Source organism: Lygodium microphyllum, chromosome 20 (assembly GCF_053477565.2).
Source record: "Lygodium microphyllum isolate KBCC chromosome 20, Lygodium_microphyllum_v1.1.10, whole genome shotgun sequence".
In the NCBI taxonomy this organism is placed as follows: Eukaryota; Viridiplantae; Streptophyta; class Polypodiopsida; order Schizaeales; family Lygodiaceae; genus Lygodium; species Lygodium microphyllum.
Window position 1 is genome coordinate 123,964,868 of NC_141154.1, and position 26,072 is coordinate 123,990,939.

Sequence of the window (26,072 nt, forward strand, 5' to 3'; positions counted from 1 at the left end):
ATTGACCATGTGAGATTTCAAGAGCCGACTACGATCTCATTCTCATGTATTGGGCTCAATAATAGATTGACACTAAACTTGAGTTTTCCCCTTTAGATTCGGTGCCTTGGGAAAAAGAAAAGAAAAAGGGCTTCGGCTTGCTTACAGTCCCTTTCTTGTTCACTTTGAGCCTGAGAGGGAATATTGAGCTAAATTACCATGAGCTTTAATTAAACAGCCCCAAAACTCAAGATAATGAATTTTAATCGGTCTTTTAAACAAGAGCAATTCAAGAGAATTTCAATGTTCCACACGAAAAACCCTAATTTGGGAGGCCCCAAATTTTCTATAAATAGATAGTCTACCCTCCCATCCAATCAATCTCGTTTTTGCAAGTTTCAAGCGCTCTAGCTTCATGGCCCATATCCCGTTCACGAAGAACATCTTAGCCAAGGCTCCCTGACATTGTCTACATCCATCCAAGAACCTGTTTCCAACCTTTACCGCACAGTCTACACCATCCACTGCTCTTGATCACCCTATTGTCGCCAACTGCCACATGGCAAAGACTGTTGCATTTGCACCTTCTGTCTACCACCTTGCCCTTGTCGCCTCCAACAATTGCTGTTTTTTGACCAATTGATTGCTATACAGCTTGCCATGTCATCACCTACTACTACATTGACTATTTTCTCCCTCCTCTACGCACACTAATCCAACATCATCATCTACTACATTAGCTACTATTTGACATCTTGGAGTCTGTTTTCTCCCTCCTCTACGCTTCCAACACTAATCCGCCGACATCATTATCTACTACATTTGCTACTATCCAACATCTTGGAGGTTGTCGTGCTGCGATTCAAGATCTATCAAGAGCACAACACACTCTCCAGCTCATTACCTCTACCTTGGTCCTCGAGACACGAGTTCAAGGTACAATATTCCTTCATTGCATAGTGTGTTTGTTGCATAAGCATTGTATTATTCAAATTCATTCACTTATGATATTCACTATGTTCGTCGTCTTTGTATTACCATAACTCTAATTGTGTTCTATTGAGAATACGCCTTCATTTATGTTTCTACATTAGGGTATTTCTTTACATATGTAAGAAGCCTTGAAGAAACTTTTCCTATGGAGGCTACAATCAACTAAACCTTGCAGGACCAAAGTGTCAGAGTGCAACGATGCGGAAGCTTAGGACAAAGACTAAGAGTGAACACAAAGAGGAGAGAGAGAGAGAGAGAGAGAGAGAGAGAGAAAAGGAGATAGTGTAAACGCAGAAAATCTGCGGTGTAGTATGTTGTATAAGAGTACAAAAATACACAAGGGGGCAGAGGAAATCTCTGTGTATGTCTCCGACTTGATGACCTCGATCTCCGTCAGCCCGAGCGCAGTCTATCTCAGCCAACAGATCTCAAGATCAGAATCTAAAATCACTGAATAATGTACCAACAATGTGCTGGAGGACTGCTATATAAAGCAAAAATAAAAGGCATAAAATAAACTGTCCGACTGCACTGTAGACTGCCACGTGGCACTTGCGCAGTCTGCTGACGTGGTTGGCTGCTAACATGGCACTGTACTCTGTCTGCTCTGCTGACATGGCACTGTACTCTGTCTGCTCTGCTGACACGGCTCTATAATCTATCTGTTGTACCAAACCCTAACTGTGCAGAAACCCTAACACAGCCTATCCAGGGGATGACTCAAATGCTAACACCCCCTCTCAGATCGTGGACGAGGCATTAGACTAAGGGATCTGGAATGCTACCAAAGAAGAGCCTAGGGAAGCGCCTTCGTAAACAAATCTGCAAGATTATCCTCCGTCTTGCAATACTCCACATCAATGGTCCCATCCAAAAGCTTCTCCCGAATGAAGTGATACTGGATCTCAATGTGCTTCGTCCGAGGATGGAATACTGGATTCCATACCAAGGCGATGCAACTCTCATTGTCGCACCGCAAAAGAGTAGGACGAGTCTGGGGGCAGCCAAGCTCCTCCAACAATCTCCGAAGCCACACAACCTCACATATGGCGGAAAACGCAGCCCAATACTCCGCCTCAATAGAAGAAAGGGCTAAGAGAGAACACCTGTACCCAAGATAAAACAGTAGCTTGTAGTAAACCGTCGGTGGTCCACATCATCAACCCAATCCGAGTCACTCCAACCTGCAAGAACCAAATCTGAAGCATCTGCACCTACGGGATAAGAAAGCCCCAAGTCAAAGGTCCCCCTCAAATACCGAAGAATCCTCAGGGCAGCCTGTCAATGCACCTGTTTGGGTTCCGTCATGAACCCTGCCAAAAGACCCACAGCAAAACAAAGATCAATACGAGTGTTGATAAGCCAAATCAAGGATCCAATCAACTGACGGTAGCGTGAAGCATCCATCACAGGAGAATCTAAGTGTGAAGTGGCCTTCCAATTTGGATCCATAGGAGTAGTAATGGGACGACAAGTCTCCATCTCAAAAGTCACCAAGAGCTCTTGAATGTACCTCTGCTGAGAGATGAAAATCCCCCTCTGAGACTGATAAATCTCGTGACCCAAGAAGAAATGAATAAGCCCCAAATCCATCATCTCGAATGCCTGGTGTAAAGCTACCTTGGTCTCTCAGACCTTCTGTGCATGATCGCCTGTCAAAATCAAATCATCAACATATAACACGAACAACACATGACCAACCTCGAAAGTGTGCACATAAAGCTGCGGATCGGCCTTGGAGCGCCGATATCCCAACTTCGACTGAAGAAACGAGTCAATCTTCTCATTCCATGCACAGGGAGCTTGCTTGAGGTCATACAAGGCCTTCTTCAACCTGTAAACTTTCCCATCCGAGGATCCAAAGCCAAGAGGCTACTCAACATAGATCCCCTCCTGCAAGTCACCATTCAAAAAGGCCGACTTCACATCCAACTAATAAAGAAGCCATGTCCTATGGCCAACGAAGGCAAGAACAGCTCGAATAGTCGCCATACGAGCAGTGGGGGCAAAAGTATCATGGAAATCAATGCCTAGGCACTGAGCAAAACCTGTAGCAACAAGGCGAGCCTTGTGCATGTCCAAAGAACTATCGCTAAGGTACTTGATCTTGAAGACCCACTTGACACTGATCACCTTCTTGTGAGAGGGACGAGGCACAAGAGACTAAGTGCCATTGCTCTCAATAGCCTCTAACTCGGCTTCCATGGCCTTCCGCCAATGATCAGACTGCAAAGCCTCCTTCACTAAAGTGGGCTCTCGATCTTGCATAACACAGGTCAATAAACAATAGTTGGAGCAAACAAGTTCCGAAGAATGTGCCTGGTTCCTCCGTGACCTCCGCAGTCCATCCTGCGGTTCCCACTCCTCAGGGACCCCCTCGATCCCTAAATCTCGGAGGGTGTCACGGGCCCAACGAGAAGAAGGACGAACCTCTCCCCGTCGCTCTCCATCTGCTGAAGACTCAGGAACATCCACCGGCGGAAGCTCCTCGGGGATGGTCAGTGAAATAGAAGACTCTGAATCCGAAGAAGAATCTCCATCAAGAGGCTTTGGCTCCAAAGAAACTGTCTCGGGAGCCCAACTCTCCCCTAGATCTCCAAGGATGGGGTGCTCCTCACCCCCCTCTGTGGCCGGTACTTCCACGAACCACACATCTCGGCTCATGTTGACATCCCGCTTGACGAGATCAAACAAACGATAACCTTGGGACTGGTAGCTATAGCCAACAAAAACCTATCATCGAAAAGCTACCTCGAACTTATCACGTTGCGTCTTCGGAATGTGCACATAAGCGGAATGTGCACATAAGCGTCACACCCAAAGATCCTGAAATAAGAGACATCAGGCTTAGTCCCGAAGTAAGCCTCAAAAGGTGTCATCCTATCAATGGTCGAAGTGGGAGATCGATTAAGGATGTGAACTGTGGTAGCCACTGCCTCGGCCCACAAAAACTAAGGTGTCTGTCGGTGCTCCATCATGGTGCGTGCCATCTCCATCACACTTCAGTTCTTCCGCTCCAAAATGCCATTCTCTTGGGGAGTGTTGGTGTTAGCAAACTCCTGGTAAATGCCCCTATCTGCACAAAAACGAGCAAACTCATTAGACATAAATTCACCTCCCTTGTCTGAACGCAAGGTCTTCAGTCGCCGGCCAAAACGGTTCTCCTCAAAGAGAAGCCAATCCTTGAAATGAGAGAAAGCCTCCGACTTCAAAGTCAAGAAATAGGCCCAAGTCATCCTACTGTAGTCATCTACGATCAACATGAAGTACAAGCTCCCCTTCAAGGACTCAGTCCTCATCAGGCCACAAAGATCCGTAGATACAAGCTCCATGGGTGAAGTAGACCTCCTAGAAGCTTTGTTGGGAATCGCATCCCGATGCATTTTCCCACAAATGCAAGAGACACATGGCTGATGGCTCACCACTATGTCTGGCAAGCCTCGGAAAAACAATCCTCGCGACGCCTTCCGAAGGTACTCGTAGTTCAGGTGGCCAAACCGAGCATGCCATACCTCAGACTGTGTCTGAGAAGTAAGAAGAAGAGAAGTAAGGGCTAAAGAAGACTTCAATTTGTAGACTCCATTCTCCTCATACCCTGCAAAGAGAATCTTCCTCGATCCACGATCAAGGACTCGAACAATATCACTATCAAACTCCACCAAGAGGCCAAGAGCACAAATCTTATGAACCGAAAGTAAATGATACCCCAATCCTAGCACATGCAATACCTCAGAGGTGTGGATACCAGCACGTCCATCTGGAATAAGCTGCATCTCACCCTGCGCAGCAATAGACACAGAAGAGCTGTCTCCAATGAGAATCTGCCCACGCGAAGGTCGCAAATGGACAACACCAATGGAAGGAGTCATGTGCCATGAGGCACCACTGTCCACAATCCACTCTCGAGCCTGGGGAGCTATCATCGCAGCATCAGAAGTTGTCGGTGTAGAGTCCTCAATGACTGCTAAGTGTAGAAAAGCAGCTGATGAGGGTGCAGCCACCACTCCAGAATCCTTCGTGTCCTTCTTCTTGGTATCCTTCTTGTCTTTGTCGGGGCAATCCTTCTTCCAATGACCGGTCTTTCCACAAATATGGCAAGTCGATTCCTTCTTGTCATTCTTGGATTTGTTGTCCTCCTCCTTCTTTTGGTCCTTCCCCTTCTTCTGAGAGGCTTGACCAACCAACGCCTCTGATTTGAAAGCATTCTGTCCCTTCAATTGTTCCTCCTGGTCCAAGACCATAGGAACCAACTCTTCCCACCAAAGTTGACTCCCGCCCTGATGCAATAAGAGCGGAATAAAAAGTACCGAATCGTAGCGGCAACTGGGATAGTAAAGTGATCACCATGTCTTCGGAGGAAATAGGCTTCCCCGCATTTTGAACCTGCATCTGAAACTACCGAAGCTTGTTGATGTGTTCCCGAAGCGAAGAAGACTTATTTACAGACAAAGTCCGCATCTGCACCTCCAAAGAAACCCTCTTCATCAGGGTCATCCAATTGTACATCTGGTCGAGCTCTAGCCATATCTCACGAGCCACCGTCAAGTGCTCGATGTGAGCTATCACGGCTGTGGTGCAAGACAGAAACAAAAAAGATTGAATCTTGGCATTCAGTTTGTCCCAATGAGACTGGACCTTGGTCAACTCCGCACGAGCATTGGAAGAGAGTTTGGACTCATCCCTCACCAAGGACCTGTTAATCTCCTCCATCACCAGTTCCGCCAAATCATAAGACTCTAAAACAGGCACCTTCCTATCCATGATCGCCTGGAACTCCAAATCAGTCTTTGTAGACGTGTTAACCTACAATACCTGCACAAACGCAAAAGCAACCCCCCCTGACTGTGAAAACGCAGCCTTCTAGGACTGATTCCTCCGCTGCCCAAACCTTCTTCACCCGCCGGAGGCAATGAAAATGTAAAATCTGCAATGGAAGGCCTCAAACGCAGACTTCCTCCCCTTCGAACAGCAATAACCTGCAGCAAATTCACCGATTAGACTCCTTTCCCACACACCCACGCTCGTTTCAGCCTTGATCCGATGCGCAGCCCTCCCGCTCGCCCTCGAATCCTGGAAACGCAGCCTTGTGTCGCGCTGAAATCTCCTCTTCAGATAGGTTCAGCCCTCAGTCAGTCCATCTTCACCGCTCTGATACCATGTCAGAGTGCAGCAATGCGGAAGCTTAGGACAAAGACTGAGAGAGAGTGAACACAAAGAGAAGAGAAGAGAAGAGAAGAGAGAGAGAGAGAGAGAGAGAGAGAGAGAGAGAGAGAAGGAGACAATGTAAACACAGAAAATCTGCGGTGTAGTATGCTGTATAAGAGTGCAGAAATACACAAGGGAGCAGAAGAAATATCTGTGTATGTCTCTGACTTGATGACCTCGATCTCCGTCAGCCCGAGCACAGTCTGTCTCAGCCAACAGATCTCAAGATCAGAATCTGAAAACACTGAATAATGCATTAACAATGTGCTGGAGGACTGCTATATAAAGCAGAAATAAAAGGCATAAAATAAACCGGTCGGCTGCATTAAATGCAGCCGATTACAATAAAATGATGCCAAAAAAAACTGTCCAAGTGCATTGCAGGCTGCCACGTGGCACCTGCGCAGTCTGCTGACATGGCTGGCTGCTGATGTGGCACTGTACTCTGCTGCTGACGTGGCTCTGTAATCTGTCTACTGTACCAAACCCTAACTGTGCAAAAACCCTAACACAACCTGTCCAAGGGATGACTCAAATACTAACACACAGTAGCCTAACATTTACTCAATTTTTTAGGAGATGGAGAGTCGAGACCTTGGAGGAGATTTGAGGTCAGATTGGGAGCTTCACTCATCAGATCCTCCTCTTGATCTGAGAGAATATCTACATGTTGCATGAAGTTATTTCCAAGCAAGAGGCAATAATCGTGGGAGTCACAAAGATACAAGTTGGAGTATGCATATGCATTGGGAAGCAATGGACCCACTCAATACAAGGTATTGTGATTCCAAGGAGAGCCATGTGGGTCTTTGTAAGAATGGAGGAGACACTTATTGGTCTACTGGTCATTTATGCCACGAATCGTCAAAGAGAAGAGACAATTTTTTATTACCCTCGATCGTTCTCTACCATAGATTGATCATTAGGTAGTAGGGAGTGACTTTAATATGGTGGACGCTCTGGAGGATAGGAGAGGCAAAGGCACAAAAACTATTAAAGGAGAACATGATGCCTAGTAGAAGCTCTTATTTCAGATTTGAGGTCAAGACCCATGGTTCACAACAAAGTTTGGCAAGTCTACAAACTCACTCCTATTCTCAAGGAGAGAAGGTAGTAGGAGCCAAGACTCTCTAGAATTGACCGATTCTAAGTGGATAATTAGGCTTGTGACAAGAGCAACCTAACAAGCATCACACCAATTCAACTACTTTTCTTTGAGAGAGTCAAAGGACCTTATCCCAATGTTACAATTCCAAAGCACTTGTTCTACAAGGGCGATCTTAAAGTGTCGGTTGCATAGATTTGAAGATCTAGACCCTTAAATTGGATGAGCAACTAGTGATTTGGACGAGAGCCTATAAAAAATCAATTCCTTCTTCAAGGAGGAGGCAACAAGGGGGAAATAAGGTCTTCTAGAGAAGGAGAGGTCCACCCCAACATCATTGGTTGTCATTCAACACTACAACATTCAATGTAAGAAACGTATTGCCAAGGAGTCCGAGATATCTATTTCTGATGCACCTTCCACTGCTACTGCTACAGAGTCTGTGTCATTTGTTATTGACCATGACTACTATTTTTACACTTGTAGTTATAATTCTTCTTGGGCAGATAGAGCATTCATCTCTACAGAGGATGCTAGCACTTGGTTCTTTGATAGTGGTGCTTCTAAGCACATTACATCCCGCAAGGATTTGTTTATCTTTGTTGTTGCAGCCCCTGTTGGCAAATCTGTGCAAAGCGCCAACAATGCATCTTATCCTGTTAGAGGTGTTGGAGAGATTGTCTTAAAGGCCATTGATGGCTCTACTCTCCGTTTGCAAGATGTGTTGTATGTGCCAAGGATAAAGAAGAATTTGTTGTCCATTTCTTCTTTGGCAAGAGCTAGCCAAGGTGCAGATGGACAACTTAAAGGATGCACATTGCTAGAGCAAACATTGATGCTATGAAGGAAGCCAAATCAAAGTTTCACACGAGAGCTTCCTTCTAGACTCGATCTAGTGGCACGATTAATAGACTTTTTCGCACACAAAGTCAGAACACTCTAGACAAGGTGTTCGAAGACTCAAAAGAGCTGATGGATCCATTGCATAAGGCTCTTTGGAGGCAAGACAGGTGGTCACACAATACTAGAGATCACACAATGGAGGCAAATCGATTTGCTTGTAACTACATTATATAAGATCCTTGTGAAGGCGATTAGTCTTGGATTAGCCTAATTGATGTCAAATATTGATGTTAAATATTATACACCCCACAGACAGGTTTTGTGCGAGAGGATAACATCTTTACTTTCTAGGAGTACACTTTGGCTCAATCCAAGAATTGAGACTTATAGTGCTCCTACTAGACTTTGAGAAGGCATATGACCACATTGATTGGGAGTTCTTGGAGGGCACAATACTGAAGATGGGATTTCCAAAGCAATGGGTCAAGGGAATAGCAGCTCTCTACTCCTCAGCACATAGCCAAGTTATGACCAATGGGGCAAGGAGACCAGCATTCAAAGATCCATTAGACAGGGTTTTCTTCTAGTTCCCCTTCTCGCTTTTATTTGTAGCAAAGGCTCCTTCTTAAGAGACAAATCTAGAGGTATTAGAGGCATCATGTAACCCATCCTTGAGTATGAGGAGATTCTTGATGTGGAGTTTATTGATTACATAGCAATGATGTGGAGTTTGCAAAACAGGATCCTTCAAGGAGAGGTGTTAATAATGAGGAAAGAAGCTGCTCTATGAGGAGAGAAATGCAATTTTCCGGACAATGGAATATTGGAGCAGACACCAGAAGATGAAGGATGGTAATAGAGGGAGCAAAACACAGTCCTCAGGGGCTGTCAGAGATCAAAATCAGACCTGAACCAGTAAAAATGCAGATCTGGCTGAGACACAATAGTGATCAGCAACCTGAGAATGCTCCAGACAACTGGCAAACAGCAGGGCAGCCTGCTGAACTGAAAATTGCAAGTGTAAACAGCTGAGATGACCTGCTGGCAGCAAACACAGGAGCTGCTGGTGATGGCAAGAGTCTCTAAGAGGCATCTGAGAGCAGGACAGCCAGTGTAGGCTGCAAACGCATGTGTAGACTGCTGCAGGAACAGAAAACACAAGTGGGCAGGACCCTCCAGTCAAAGTGGCAGGCTGGACAGCAGCCAGCTAATCAGGGTGGCAACTCCAAATGGTGTGGGCAGCAGCAAACTGCTCCAGAAGACAGCACAAAAGCCACTCCCATGAGAAGCATCCACTAGGCATTGGAGAGGTGAAGGTGATTAGCGTCAGTGAAGAGGGAGACTGACTGAAGAACGAGAGCAAAAGTGTATAAAGTGATGAATGTACATGCCCTATTTATAGGCAGATGAGTCACTGAACTATCTAGGGTGGCACTCGAACTCTCTTAGGTGGCACCCAACCACTAGAAAATGATACAAATAAAGCCATTTTGGGGCTGTAAATGGAAACCAAAATAGGAACTCATGGAGTACAATGAACTCAATAATTTATCTCAACACTCAGCACATAGCCAGGTTATAACTTGTGGGGAAAGAGGAGACTGATTCAGCATTCAAATATCGATTAGACAAGGTTGTCCACTTGCCCCTTCTTTATTTTATTCTGTAGCAGAGGCCATGAACACCTTGAGAAATGCATCTACAAGTAACAAAGGCATCAAGTTACCCATCGTTGAGTTTGAGAAGCTTCTTGATGTGGAGTTTGCTGATGACACACCAACCCATCTAGACAAGGATGAGAGTAGCTTTAGAGCCTTTGTAATGGCCATGGATATATTTTGCAAAGCAACAAATGCCTTAATTAATTGGCATAAGTCCTATAAATTTTGGGTATGCAACACTATGCAGCCAGAGTGCTGACCACACAAGGATTTCACACAAATTCCCCATGGGACCATAGTGAGGCATCTTGGATGCCACTCCTCTTGAGCATCAAACAAAAGCTTCTTTATCGGAGATCAACAAGATACTCACTAGCAAGTAGAGTAGTGGTCGCCAACACAAGGTTCAAGAGTTCCACCAAATTGGCAGATAGATATAGGCACTTGTCAAACTTGGATCAATCTCATCTCTAGAGGGGACGTTCTTCTCACAATCATTGCGACTAGCAAAGATAGGGCATTTATTTTTATGATTGAGAAGGATGGCCGCCTCCAACAAGAGGACCTTGACCAAACAACATTCATTGGATGCTCCAAACAAAGGATCAAAGTAGTGGCACACATTGAGAGGAAGTGCCACGTTGCCCCAAACCCAACCACTCATCTTGAAGATGGATGGAGATATCAGTCTTATCAAAGCCGGCCTCTACAAAGACTACACTGTGATCCATTGGAGTGGGTCTGGAGCAATCCAATCCTTGATAGACCATGTGACGTGGCCTTCTTTGGCTACACTATTAGGCTAGGGAGGAGAATACAGACAAGCAAGATCAAAGCACGACCAATAGCTTACCCCCATTGCCACAAAGAGTGAATCTCGTATGAGTTCTTATACAACTTTTGAAGGAGGCCACATGACAATTTTAGACCTAGAAAGATATCTTTCTTCTTATGGCTTGTAGTTCACAGAAGCTTAGTGGTTGGCATGCAGCTTGGATATGGCAAGGACCCAGTGGCATATGCGAGCTGCAGTGAAGAGAGAGAGAGAGAGAGAGAGAGAGAGAGAGAGTTCTAAGCCAACCTGATGGTCTAATGTAAAATATTTACTTAATTCAATTATCTTCACGAAAAAAGAGATTGCCTATGGGACTACCCTGGAGCCAAGGAGGTATAGAGGAGATCCCTCAAGATGATATTCCATGGCACAACAAACACCATAGTGGCGACCTAGGGGTTTGTAGCTTGGGTCACAAAAAGGCCCAACAATCAAGATGTTCAAAGTATTGAGCGAAAAATGCATTAGCTTTACTTAAACAGCCCCAAAACATGCTTAATTAATGAAGAAACCTTGTTTATTTAAAAGAAACGCGATCCGAGAGAGTTTCTGTGTCCCACATGCACAAACCATTTTGGGAGGGCCCAAACTTTCTATAAATAGATATGCCGCCCTCCATTCAGGCCTAATCTCGTTTTTGCAGATTTCAGGTGTTTCAACTTGCTGCCCACACCCCGTTTGTGGAGGACATCTCAACCGAAGCTGTCCATTACTATCTCCATCGGACGTCACCTGATTTCCAGCCCTCTTCACCCTATTTGGAGCTGATTTCAGCCAGGCGACAGGTGTTCCTGTGCAGACCTGCTGCCGTACAGCATGCCATATCATCACCGCCCTGCGTTTGCTTCCTGCAGGCTGTCGCCCAGCTATTGCAGGTGTTGACTGGCAATTTTTCTCTCTCCTCCAGCAATCGCCAGCATGCCCTAATCCTTGAGATACAAGAGTTCGAGGTACAGTATTCATTCACAGCATAGTGTGTTTGCTCCATGAGCATCGCATATTCAGTAGTCATATCACTTCATTCATTCACTGTGTTCATTGTCTCTGAGTTACCCTACCCCTAACTGTGTTCTTTTATCAATCTCTGCTTTGTCGGACGGTTTCTAATTATGTTTCTATGTTAGGGTATTTCTTTACACAAAAAGGCTTTTCTTTTCTCACCATTAGACAACATCTGAGTAAGATCCTTGCTACGAATTACTCACGGACACAATGGACCCAAGGACACTGTCATAGATGGGAGTTGATTTCCCATATCATAGCCTAGTACATTTGGACCATGAGATGCAATCATGTTATTGACCTTCAAGATATAGAACGGAGACTCAATCAAGAATCTAGATAGGGATCATTCACACCTTCCCTAGGAAATGGAAAAGGGTGACTTGATGCTATTGACCTTCAAGATGCATCTAGAACGGAGACTCAATCAAGGATCTAGATAGAGATCATTCACTCTCTCCCTAGGAAATGGAAAAGAATGCGAGGCATCTCTAAGAGGATGAGAAAGAGAAAATACGTTTTTCTATGAACATGAGACTTGGGCACTTTCTTCCATACCACCCATTCAATGGTTTGGCATCCCACCAAATTGGTTATTCACACAACCATTGAATTTGTGATGTACTTAGTTACTCTTTATAAAGTTCCTTGAAATTTGTATTTTACCTCAAGTTTTTTTTATCAAGATATTATATAGAACTTGCATTTCTTGGAAAAAAACGAGGCATTTCTTTTCTGACTAGAAGATGGCGGGCTTGATTTCAAGAGCTACTACAGGAGATCCAAAAGCAAAGACTACAAGGTCTTAGAGACATCACAACTATCGTAAAGACAATGACAAAGGGAGTCCCTATCGACGAGTGGAGGACAAATACAAGCACTTCCTTGATAAAACTCACATGGTAGGAAGGCTTGCTTAAACTACTATACCAAACATATATATAATAGATGCAAGGACCGCTCAAACACACAAGAAGAGAGATGGAGGCCAAAGCGTTTTCTTGTTGCCCTTTTCCTTTCTCGCACACAACAGAATGTACACTAATTGTAGATAAAGTACAATAGAAAGGAAAGTGAGCTACTAATTCAAACAATGCATAACTAACTATAGTAATCAGCTAGTGCTATAACAATGCCAATTCTAAGTAGATGTAATTACCCAAATACAACAAAATGAGAGTCAATGTCCTAGAGAAGTGTGACAGCAACAAAACAAGAGTGAGATCGGAGGCTTACAATAATGAAAATAATGTTGGCACCAAAAAAAACAAGTTGGGGCTAAAATATGGTTCCCCCTTGGATGGATGTATGGCCACTTGACAAAAACTTTTCAAAGTTCATTAATTGTGGCCTGTTGGGGCTGTTTTGAAACGAATAAAGGTTGCCATTAATTAGCATTTGGCCTCATTAGGTGATGCGACGAACAGAACTCAAATGCACACATAGCAATCAGACAAATCTCTCCCTCTACAAGAGAAACATATATTCTAGGCTACCATAAGATCTCTGATAATCTAATTCACGCTAATACTAACTAATGCACCTCTTTCTAATAAAAAATGATCTAAATTAGTACAATCTCACAACGTTAGGCTAGCTTAAACGTGGGGGCTTGGACTCAAGGACACTGCCACAAATGGGAGTTAATTGCCAGCATCATAGCCTGGTATATTTGGACTGCGAGATGTAGCCATGTTATTGACCTTCTGAATGTATCCAGAGTGGAGACTATCAAGGATCTGGACAAAGATCATTCACACTTTGCAGGAGATGGGAGAGGATGCAAGGCAGCTTTGAGAGGATGAGGAAGAGAAGAGAGGCTTTTCTGCAAACATGGGATTCGTGCACTTTCTTCCATACTTTCTCTCATATGGTTTGGCATTACAGCCCACCGGATTGGTTATTCACACAACCATTGTATTTGCGATGTACTCAATTACTCTTCACAGAGTTCTTTGCACTTCATATTTTACCTCAGGTTATTCGCCGAGGTGTTATTAATAGATATGTCTTTTCTTGGAACAACCAAAAAATACACACTCACATAGTTCCATCCTGAGAGGATGTGAAAGGATAGACCTCTTGAACACAGAACAATTTAGAAAAGCATTGAACCCAAATGGAACTTCAATGAAAAAAAGGTCCAAAGGACATGCCTGAAGCCTTTCTGGTATATCCAGCATATTGTTGCTAGTCCCTTCTCCTGTGCAAATCTCTGTTTCTTCATTGGAAAGATCCTCTGAAATGTCTTCAACCGGTACAAACCTTTGTTTGGTTTTTGGCGTTCTTTGCCAGCCTGTTGCATTTCGCCTACCTCGTTTCTGGTTATTTTGCCTGTCTCAATGAAAAGGGATGTTTGGAATGATGAACAGAATTGATGCATATGTATAGTATTATGTGCACAAGGCTATTTCATTAATGATTATTGTTAGGGATACAAGAAAGACCTTGAGGATGTGCCTGTAGCCTTTTCAGACTCTCTTTCATTACTACAAAAAACTGCATCATGGATAACATCAGCCTTGAAAAAGGATTTGTCTTGAAAATTGAAAAGTCAACTTTGCAGCAACCACTAAAGATCACATAAAGAAGGATTTTATTCCATGGTTATTAGGTACAGCTTCCTACGATACCATCTATGTCACTGCAGGTTTTGTTTCATGACTACTAGATAGAGCTTCCCACAGTACCATATATATATTGCATCTTGGTATCACATGATAATACCTCTATGTTTTGCCCCACCGTCTCCACCATGGCCTTCCAATGTTTTAACTCCCCAGGACTTCTTGGTATCTGTAGACAACTTTCCCTTACCCTGTAGTCCATTTAGTATTCAATCTCTATTTGCACAATAAGAAATTCAAAATCTTGATTATTGCAGAACTTACAGCCTTATAAAAAACCTCTTGATTTGAATCTCTCTCAGCATTCCTTTGGCTTTTGAACCTGGCACAGCTGATACTTGCATCAGACCACCTTGTGATCATAAACTTCATTTAGGTTGAGATCACAATAAGAAATCATCAGATACTTTCAGAATCTACATGCAAGACATTCACTGATTCTCTGCCACAACTTGGGGTCTGTGCCTCTTTCATGCCTCGAGATTCTAAAAATGAGAAGACAAGTCATGCATCACAATGTTGCACCTCCCCAGTTTCACAAAATCCCAGTTCCCTGCCTGAAAAGAACACATTCTCTGCAGCACAAGCCTGTGCTTCCTTTTTTCCCCAAGGTGATTGATTTTATTAATCAACGCATTAATTGAATAAACCAAGTTCCAAATAAAACAAGCCCTGCATAGGGCAACAATGATAATGCAGAAGACAATAGAGTTACTCTCTCTCAGGAGAATGTCTAGTACAAGGGCCATGTGAAATGCCACTCTGGTGGTCTATAGTACCAAACTGTATATGGCTCCAGGTGTAAGAAAGTGCCCAAATCCTGTGTACCAAGAAATGCCTCCCCCCTCCTCTTGCAGCACTCTGAGCAACCCTATGCTTCCTACCTTTTCTTGGCCTGCATTACCATTCAATATTCTCAGATCCAATTCTAACCTCAGCTTTTAGTCCCCAACGAGTAGGGGTCTTTTACCATGAACAGCTAGTAACCCTTCCTGGACAGTTCTCAAGTCCTTACTTGTGGTTTGTAGAATCCTACATTCAAAGACCACAGATGGCTTTCATGATACAATTGAGCCCCTTAGCAACCATGTGAAACAACATGATAATCCTCAAAAGAAATTCAATGTTTCTTCTTCTGCCTAAAAATAAGTTCCTTTATTAGTTAAGAGCAAACACTATAATAACCTATACAAGTAAAAGGTCCCCATGCCGATCACGCTGTAGGGTGACGAAAGTATTTACAAACATGAATGTTATGGGGCATCCACATATTTTGGATTCACACTAAGTCAAATGCTAGTACTTCCTTGAGATTGTAGCTGAAAATAAGAATACATGGTATTTTGATAGCAATGCTTCCAAGCACGCAAATAATGCTTCATGTGCAACCAAGGGCATTGGACAAATTCCCATTGTTGTAGTAAATGGGGATGTCATCATGCTTCAAAAGGTCTTGTATGTGCCAGGAAAAAAGAAAAATTTGCTTTCAATTTCAAGTAGGTGCTAGTTTTAAGGTTAAACTCTATATAGATTGGTGCAGTATCTATGATTGTAGCGATGGGGATGCTCTCATTGTCATAGGCACATTGTACAATGGCCTTTATCAACTTGATTTGTATGAGAAGAAAGCATCAGAGAATGCACTATAGGTTGGTGCCACTATTATGGATGACACAAAGTTGTGGCATACTCAATTTAGTCAGCTCAACTATAACAATTTGTTTAGAAAAGCAAAAACATGGTCTCCCTGTATTGAAAGCACCTACCAATAATGTATGTGAGAGTTGTATACATGGCAAAATGCATCGTGCCTCGTTTCCCAAAAGTAGATTTCTGCATGCTGATTAGAAATTATAGCTTGTGCCTGGTGATGTTTGTGGACCCATGCATATCAACTCCATTGAGGGATACTTGTATTTTGTGACCTCCATTGATGTCATGACCTATCATCACTCGGTATATGCATTAAAGCGCAAATCAAAGGTGTTTCCATGCTTTGAAATCTTCCTGGCCCTGGCTAAAAACTGAAGTGGTTACAAGCTGATTACTCTACACGCTAATCAAGGGGGAATATATGTCATGTAAGTTATAACACTTTCTTGACTTATTGTACTATATCTTACACACCTCGACAAATGGGTATGGCTGAAAGAAAAAAATAATCGAGGGGGGAATATATGTCATGTAAGTTTAACACTTTCTTGGTTGAAAGGGGCATTAAACATTATTGTACATTAGCATGGTACTACCATAATAGATTATGTACTTGCTCTGCCGATGCTTACCTCATATCCAAGAGCTCTTAGTCTCATCATGTCTTCTAGAGTTGCAATGGATCATGCCCACTTATTATCAACTACAAATCTCCAATTTACTAATGTGCAAAACCTATTTGGCGACCCACCAACGCCCAAGATACTTCTTCTCTAAACAGAGAGGATATCTATAAGGCCAAGATCTTCACACTGTGCACTACAAGAGCTCACCCAGCAGATCAACAGTGCTTTACACACAGCAACAAGTGCAACTTTACCACGCTCATGGTCTACACAGAGAACCTCCACTGAGGTGATATCTCGAAACAGCTAGTATGATGACAAGTGCCGCAAGACTAGAGCTCGCCCATAGAGAGAGGTAGGATTGAGATCCACAACCCCCATAAGCACAACTACTTATCAAACACTTCACATAGCAAAAGAAGAGGGCATTCTTTGCCCAATTGGAAAGAGACCCGTACCACTTGTTTTTTAGACAAGATTCTAGAGAAGCTTGGAGGCTTTTCAAAGAGCATTATCCAGCCACACCCATTACATCCCTCCATACATGGGAGCAATATGCAACCAAACTCTACGCAGTAGTAGATCAACCTATCATGAGGACATGTATTTTTGAAACTTCACTTAACATGTGGATGAATTTTTAATCACATGGTTAAGTAAATGTTGCACATGTGAGGTGTAACTAGGGTTAGAGTAAATTTACGAGTCCAAGACCTGAGAAAATCACAAGATATCAAAGGCAAAAGTTACTATAAGTTATGCCGCATAAGTACTTGGTGCCAATTGTTGACCTAGGTCATTCATTTGACCATAAGTGTCAATTGGTGACACTAGAGAAGTGGCATTTAATGGTACCTAACACCAATCTGATGGTCAAAGATGGCACAGAGACACTCAAGGATGGAAGTTGCCAAGCCAATTTAATTATTGGCCAATCAAATTATTTTTCAGGGCACCGAAATCATTATTAGATTAATTTTCAGTATTTAAAGATTGAAAATTAATATTTAATTATGGATAGTGCTGAAAACCATTTGGAAAGGCTGCCACTTGTCAAAAATGCCCATGCAAGACTAAAAAACGTCTTTAGAGACTGAAGAGAGGCATTTTTAGTGTGTTCAGCCTGCAAGAGAGAGGGAGAAGATGTTGTTGGTCTGATTTACAGGCATTGGAGGACCTTCTAAGGCAGCTAGGGGTAGGATAAGACCAATCAACAGCAAGTGACAACATCTACAGGCTGTAATAAATGACTGCTTTTCTTCAGTTCTTTGCCTCTACAAGCTATTGAGACAGGGCAGCAACAATAAATGACAGATTTTCTTCAGTTCTTCGCAAAGAAAGTCTGAATTCTCTCTCTCCTCAACATTCTCTCTCATCTTCCAGCCTTACTATGGCCTTGCTCGGAAGATTACAGCATTGAGATCACCATAGGCTGAGAAATTTCAGATTTCTCTGCTGTAAACCCTAATCTATAGCAGAAAGTAGGGTTTAGCAGCAACCTTGAGAAGCGTGCCAAAAATTGGAAGCTCCAAGACTTGGATTCAACAAGGCTGAAGCTATTTTTAGCCTATTCAAGTGGACGGACCAAAAATCATTGAATTTGGGGAATTTTTCATCTTCATCAAAGCCCGTGAAGGCCAATTGATTGCCAAATCAAGGGGAAAACCAAATTAAAGACTCGCTGGTCATTTTGGACAGCAAGCGAAGTTAAAATACCGAAAGGGATTGGGAGAATCCCATTGTACATCAACTTATTCTTCAATTAAGTTAAATAAATACCAAAAGGGCGCCAATTTTGGGGCCAACAAGGTGTCCAATTTCCAAGATCATATGGTAAAGTATGCATTTCAATTTTGTGAATTTGTTAATTGTTGTAAATAGTGCTTAATCAAGTTATTTACCACCCTATCCAAGGAGGAAGGCTGGTTACACAGCCACCTCTATGTAATCCACTAGAGCCTTGCCCAAAGACCACCACCTTCTTTACAAAGAGTAGGATCTAAGATGCTAATGACAAATTCAATAGCGAAAAAGCACAAGATGACAATGGATTTGTAGCCAAGTACTTGATTCATGCTAAGGGCCCTTAGTACGACTTCGATTCACTTTGGTGGTGACAAATTGAGCTCTAAATTTGATTATCACCAAGACTTGGCCTCTTGAATTCTCTAAAATCCCCAAATTTCAATAACTAAATTTCAAGTGCTAGGCCTCCAATTTCAGAGCACCCTTCCTAGGGAGGCTAGTAAACCAATTTGGCACTTCATCATCTCAAACAATGTCAAGAGCTCTTACACATACTATAATTGAGAGAGAGATACCCCTCTTAGTGTGCCATATGTCATGACCTAAGAAGAAATGAAGAAGCTCCATATTTGTCATCTCAAAGTTCGCATGAAGTATCATGGAATTCAACACTGGGCCATTGTGCAAAACCTTTGGCAACCAACCATGCCTTGTGTGTGTCGAGTATACTATCACTAAGAGACTTGGTCTTACAGACCCACTTGACTCCAATCACCTTTTGATGATGCGAGAAGATTAACTCATATGTAGTAAAAGCTAGAAGTTATGAATGTTATAAGAGCCCAATCTATGATAAACATATATGAGTTTTCTTGTACAGGCAAAGTCCTTACTACCAAGTAGTAATGTGCATAAGCTCGTGCATCATCATTATTTCCTAATCTTGGTTTTGTTGAGAACTTCAAGGATGCATTGTTGCAACTTGTGCCTTGCTTTGATGTCACCCACTTCATATTTTCCAATGCATAATGGTTTTATGTATATTCTTTTCATTTTAGGGTGTGCGATTTATCATTACACAGTCCATAGGCTAAAAAGCAAAGGGCTGATGGTTGAAGGTCGAGAGTGATAATGTTCAAGGATGAAAGATGCACTAAACAATAGGCTCTATTTATAGAGGACTTTTGTGCCTTTGTCTTGCTATTTAAGAATAAAGCCATTATTTTTGGTAGTTTAGCATGCTTTTTGGAGATGTTTAAAGGAGAGCTAATTAGAAGCCATTGCATAACAATTATGTATTAGTGCAAATCCTAGTATATTAGTGGCTAAACCTTCCCCCCTCCCCCCTAGCAGTTTGGCCGAAATAGGATTGTGCCCAAGAAGGTAAATAAATAAGGTCTCCATGTTCTTCTATTCCTAAAAGATCCCACCCCAAAGAAACCAAGGCATCGAACCAAGGGTGTCTTGAGGGGCTATTAGAGATTTGGTCATCTCCAAGATAGGCAAAGCATGGTCAGGGTAGATTAGGGCAGTTTATATAGCATCACCATGTACAGGAGCAGTTTGGGTAGTAGTTTTAACTTTTGGATAGTTGCAAGGTTTGGGTAGTGATTAGGGCAGGCTAGACATGTTGCCATGCTAGTTAAGATGGACAACATTGTCGTGTGGTAGGCAAAGCATTTGTTATAGGCGGTAGTTGTGTTTATATAGTTGGATAGTTGCAATAGTTTGGACTTGGTCATTATTTTATTATTTTTTGCCCTATTTGGGGCAAGCTTGTCCCCAGTCACATTCACTCGTTTTTTGTTCATATTGAGAGAGAGTTCTCCCATTCACAGCCCTTTGTACATATTGCCTTATCTTTTCAGCATACATTTATTGCAGCCTTCAACTCTCTCTTTTCTCTCTCCTCTCTCTCTCTCTCTCTCTCTCTCTCTCTCTCTCTCTCTCTCTCTCAGTAAGGGTATGGGTTTTGTAGCTATACCATGGCGTTGGAGCCAAAAACACCTATATAGGGAATAGTAGTGACTCTGAGCTCAGCTTGGTTTCCACTGTACGTGTGATTCCCTATGCTCAATGGTGAACCCTCACATGTGCAGCGTCATGAGGGTGTAGTCTTGAGATATGGCTCAATGTTGTATCTCTCGATATCATGAATACAAAGATTCCTTATTGATATATCTTGTGTGCCATTTTGTGCCTCATGACAAGTTATGACTAGAAGTCCCGTGAAGGTCCATAACACACACCCCCCCCCCAACCCCCACCCACCCACCAACCAAAAGAAACCAAGGGTGCCTTGAGGGTTTGCCCAATGGTCTACCGTGTGTTAGAGATTTGGTCATCTCCAAGATGGGCACAAGCATAGTTAGGGTAGATTAGCGCAGTTTATAGAGTATCACCATGTACAGGTACAATTTGGGCAGTAGTTTTAACTTTTGGAAAGTTGCGAGGTTGGACAACACTGTCGTATGGTAGGCGAAGCATTTGTTATAGGCGGTAGTTGTGTTTATACAGCCAGACAATTGCAATAGTTTGGACTTGGTCGTTATTTTATTATTTTTTGCCCTATTTAGGGCAAGCTTGTCCCTAGTCACATTCACTTGTTTTTTATTCGTATTCTCCCATTCACAACCCTTTGTACATATTGCCTTCTCTGTTTAGCATTCATTCATTGCAGTCTTCAACTCTCTCTCTCTCTCTCTCTCTCTCTCTCTCTCTCCGCCCACCCCCCCCTTCCCTTCCTTAGGGCCCCATGTTCACTTCTTTCTTTTAGTCTAATCATACACTTCGGCATCCAATGCACTTTGACATGGTATTAAAGTAGTGTTAAAGGGCTGATTGCTCGTGGGTAGACTTGAGTGTTTTCCATATGCTCTCTTATGTGCTATGAGAATGGTCCTCTTTATTAACTAGTTTCAAAGTAACTTAATGCACTCTAGCGGTGTCTATCAAAATACTCTCAAACAATGTGCAAGTGGAGACAAAAGAAAGGTTGTAGGGTAGATGAGGGACACATAACAAGGCATGGGAAGAGAAGAAAGCATATTCACCAAAAAACTCGTTCCTCTTGGAAGAGCATGTCACGCTATCACTAACCTTACCCATCTTCTCCTTTCAGAATACACATTTACCAAGAGAGAATCATGTGCAAGGGAGAATAGTTATGCTTGCATGTCAAACTATCACCAACTCGATATTCTTGTTCTTGCTTATATAACTCTTCTCATCATTTTTCCTTTTCAATTGCATTAACGCTAACCAAATGGTCTAACAACTCACTAGAACTGGTCACAAAGAGTGAGCCAAGAAAAAGGGAGGAAGGAAAAGAAAGTTAGAAGGGGAAAAGAGAGAGGCAAGAAAGTGAAAAAGTTTATTGATATTACATTAGATCCTCTTATACTCATGGAAAGATTCAGCATCACTCTCAGCAAAAGCTCACATTCACACATACCAATTCACATGTGTAAATACAAGTCAATGTTGGGAAATAGACCTACCTATCCTAATAAATCGTATGGGCTCAGACTTTGAAACAAAGTCAACCTAAGTTCATTTGAACAGTAATTATCCAAGTCAGCCCATGAATATGTAAAGTTTCCAAGGCCAAAGACAGTAAATGTCATGACATCATCACTTTCAATTCCGCATGTCACACTTGACCTAAGCCACCATCAAATTTGTTATAATCGATATTCTTTATTGTCTAATTTGGGTTAATAAAAGATTGACCTTACAATAAGAATTGGAAAGACCAAGCATGGATGCTCAGTTTAATTAGATCTTAGTGAATGCTCCCAAAAAAAAAACCAAAAAAAAAAAAGTTTTCCAAGAAAAGACACACACCCCCAAAAGCCCACGAGGGGTAGCACCTCAACTCCAAACATTAGTTTGAGAGCAATTCAGTTTCTTTAACGAATGCTTGATTTATTACCACATCCAAAACTGCGCACATTGGTTTTTATTCTCCGCATCTTATCAAGGTTTCTACGGTGAGAACATGTAAGAGAAACGCTTAGATGTTTCAGCATGCAAGACCTTTCCAGACATCTCGATGATCAAGAGACAAAAATGCAAACCGATCAGCAGAACAAAGACGAATGTCCACCAAATGGTTCACAATGCGAAGCATTGCGATGCGCAAGGATGCGCCATATTAGTTATTTTAAGCACGCGATTGTATCTCGATGAGGAGGAGACAACACATGCCAACCGATTCAGCAAAATAAGCACGAATATTCATCAACGCGCACACACCTTTTTCTCGCAGCTGAAGTAGGCAGAATAACTGCACGGCCATGGGAGTACTCATCATCGTCATTATCATCATTCTGGCGCACTGCTTTGCCATCTGTGTGAACGGCCGGGGGGGAACGGTCATGCAAAGAAGGGAGACCAACGTTAAAGAAGGAGAGAAAAGGAGCCTTTAAGCTTACTATTGTGTCCCGTCATGGTATGGACGCGCCTGTGCTTCCCGTCGGGCGGATGCATGTCTGAGTCCGAGCTGCTGCTGCTGCTGCTGCTAACGATGCCGGGCCTGAGGCCCATGGTGCCGGAAGCTAGGGTTTATAAATACGATAATGGAGCTTCTGCAGTGTTTCGACAGAGAACTGGCAGAGAACAAGCCTGCCTACATTACATGCCTATAGTAGTGGTAGCTAATTGAGCTAGCAGCTAGCTGCACGCACTCCTGCAAGGTGGCGAGTCTTTGATCATAATGCCCTTTTTTCCCCCTTGTGAATGTGCTTTTTGTTATCCCCCCCTTTCTTCCAAGGGCCTGTTCACACTTGGCGCAATAGTGTCCATGCAAGGCTATCATAGAAAGTTTTACTTCCCACTATATTTCCACATTGCGAACTACCACAAATCATAAATTTTGGCAACAAAGAGACCATATACCTAGCTAGTCGTGGCTAGGGGTAGGGGGTTACTAGCTTGAGATAGGGTCCAACAATGCCCTACCCGCTATGTATGCAATGCCTCCTCCAAGGAAAAGCTCGTGATGTTGAACATTATAGGGAAGAAAAACAAATCATTTTCCCACATGAAAAAATATCAAAAACTTCTACTGTATAGCCTAGGGTTTGAACCCACACACCTAAGAAACTCACCTACACTCTCAACCATTAGGGATTGGCTGTGTGGTACTCTTTGGGATATTTGTTGCTTAGTCATTGAACGGTTTTCCTTCAAAAGTGATTACTCACACACTTGATCTACAATCATGCCAAGATGTCTAGCCTTGTCTAGAATAGTCATGCTACTCCCTAGTTGACATAGCAAACATGCCAACAATTTCTCAATGTCAAGCGACTACAATGAGTCTCACATGGATATTTGAGGAAGAGAATTCCTTAAATTTTAGTATTTTCACAAAACTCCCTTGCAATGCTCACTTTACTTACCACACTTACAAAGAGACTTGCATGAACCATCGCCTATTGCAAGGTGATTCTTCATGATGGTTACCACACGAGCTCCTATAATCATTATGATTTAGAAAAGTCTAGAACTAAGGTGTCTTCCATAGAACAAGCAATCTATGAGGTTCCAACTTCATGCTAGACTACCCATATAGTATTGAACCTAATGTGAAAATAGAAGTATTTGTGACAATGAAAATCTTCAATCCTTTTTGCTTATGATAAACTCAAACATGCATTCATGGAAATATAGTACCCAAGGTGAAATTCCCAAAGATGCATATGAAGAAAATCTCAATCATTCAATTTGTCATATCTTATTCTTGGAATGTCATGGTGACACCCATGTAGCCCTATTATCAAATAATCGCATTTATTTCATATATTTGAGTCTTGTTAAAGTCACAAATGGACCAATGCAAATGCAATCTCTAAATGACAAAGTCCTTAGATAATTATATAGAGTGCTTGGGCAAAATCTCACAAAATCTATCAATATCTAGCCATTTGAAGATCACACCATTTGTATTATAAAATTTAAAGTTAAGAAAATTCTAGTGCTTCTAAAGAGTGTGTTAAGAAAGAGAAGGAAGCAATGGTGGGATGCGGAGTAGAATCTATGGAGTGCAAGAGAGTTGAGAGAGAGAACATAAAAGAGTTATGTGGGTACAATATGAATGGTACCCTTATTCTTTACTACGATTACTTCTATATGATTGTATAATGTGTATGTATACAATGGGTGCTTACTTGGCTATAGACCATTGGCCTTTACTCCAACAACCTTCCACTTAAAGGCCGATGCACCTTTATGGGACTATAAGAAGAAAGTGAATATACTATCCAATGCCCATCAACGCTTTGCACTATGCAAAGCACTCCGAAGGTAAACTATTTGTGAGAAGATTTGCAAGATTGACATCCATATGGATCTTAACATATGCTTGTACTCAAGCACCTCCTTTGTGAAGTGATACTTAACCTCAATATGCTTTATCTTTACATAAAAAAAAAGACTGGCCAATTTAATGGCACTCTAACTATCACAATGCAATGTAGACACCTCTCTTATAATGCTCAAGTCTCCTTTTATACAACTAAACCATATAGCTTCCTTACATACCTTAGTGCCTATAGCATACTTTATCTCAGTGGTAGATGAAGTCGTAGGTGGCTGCAATTGAGAGACCCAAGAGATTACACCACATGTGAAAGTGAAGGCAAACTTGTAGTAGACTCCTAGAGTCTACAATCCCTGCAAAATCAATATATACATATCCAAGAACATATCCATCATTCCTTCTAAAGTATATACACATAGACCTAGTGCCATTCAAGTATCTCATGATACTCTTTACCACTTCCCAATGCTTCTTGATAGGGTTTGCCATATACACCATATACTTGCTAACCACTCCCACTGCATAGGCAATGTCTAAATGTGTGGCAACCATGGCGTACATCAAGCTACCAACTACGTATACATAAGAAGCCTTAGCCATTTAAGGCTTCTACTCATATAACTTGGGGCTACCTTATTGGCTAAGTTTAGAACATGGAAACAATGGAACACTAATAGCCTTCCCCCTTTCCGTATTTGAAACGCTCCAATACCTTACCAGTGTGTTTCTTCTAAGGAAAGTAGAGTATCTTTTTGTCTTGATCTCATATTGTGTGCATACCAAGAACATGACTAGCATTACCCAAGTCCTTCATGCGAAAGGTTTCGTGCAATGCATCCACATCCATGACTAACTTCCCAGCAATCAACATGTCACCCACATAAATATTCAAGATTATAATGTTGCCATCCCTAGCCTTCCTCATCCATAAGTATAATGAGTCTCTCCCCTAGTGTAGCCTTGAGACCACATAAAGACATCAAACCTTTGATATCATTCCATGGAAGCCTGTGTCGATCCAAATAAGCTCTTATGCAACATACACATCAACTACTCCTTGCCTTCCACAACAAACTCTTTGGGTTGCAACATTTAAATAGCCTTATACAAGTCTCCATACAAGAAAGCAATCTTAACATCCATCTACACCTTCTCTCTAGCAACATGTAAATATCCATATGCAAGTCTCCATATAAGAAAGTGGTCTTTACATCCATCTACACCTCCTCTCTAGCAATCAAAGCAAGAACTATACAAAGGGTGGTCATCTTGACTACTGGTGAGAAGATCTCATCAAATTCAATCCCCTTCTCCTACTTAAATCCTTCAGCCATCAACCTTGCCTTATACTTAGGCAATGCATCACATGGAGATACCTTTAACTTAAAAATCAACTTGCATGGCTATGCATATTTTTCCTTAGGTAAAGGAGCTAACTCCATGTAGCACTTTTTTCCAAAGAATCCATCTCT

The 26,072-nt window shown here is 42.3% G+C and overlaps 1 protein-coding gene across 1 annotated transcript in view; it reads right to left on the reverse strand.

Moving 5' to 3' along the window:
* Window positions 1-22,980, reverse strand: part of LOC148019345 (transcription elongation factor SPT6-like) — a 93,263-nt gene extending 70,283 nt beyond the window's left edge. Inside the window, exons 1-6 of the mRNA XM_087660978.1 lie at window positions 22,712-22,980; window positions 22,533-22,626; window positions 14,515-14,572; window positions 14,351-14,441; window positions 14,071-14,122; window positions 13,780-13,957 (exon numbers count right to left, since the gene is read on the reverse strand). Of these exons, the coding sequence (XP_087517104.1) occupies window positions 13,780-13,957; window positions 14,071-14,122; window positions 14,351-14,441; window positions 14,515-14,572; window positions 22,533-22,626; window positions 22,712-22,823 (585 nt within the window). The 5' untranslated portion in view covers window positions 22,824-22,980. The remainder of the gene's footprint in view (window positions 1-13,779; window positions 13,958-14,070; window positions 14,123-14,350; window positions 14,442-14,514; window positions 14,573-22,532; window positions 22,627-22,711) is intronic.
* Between the last annotated feature and the right edge of the window lie 3,092 nt (window positions 22,981-26,072).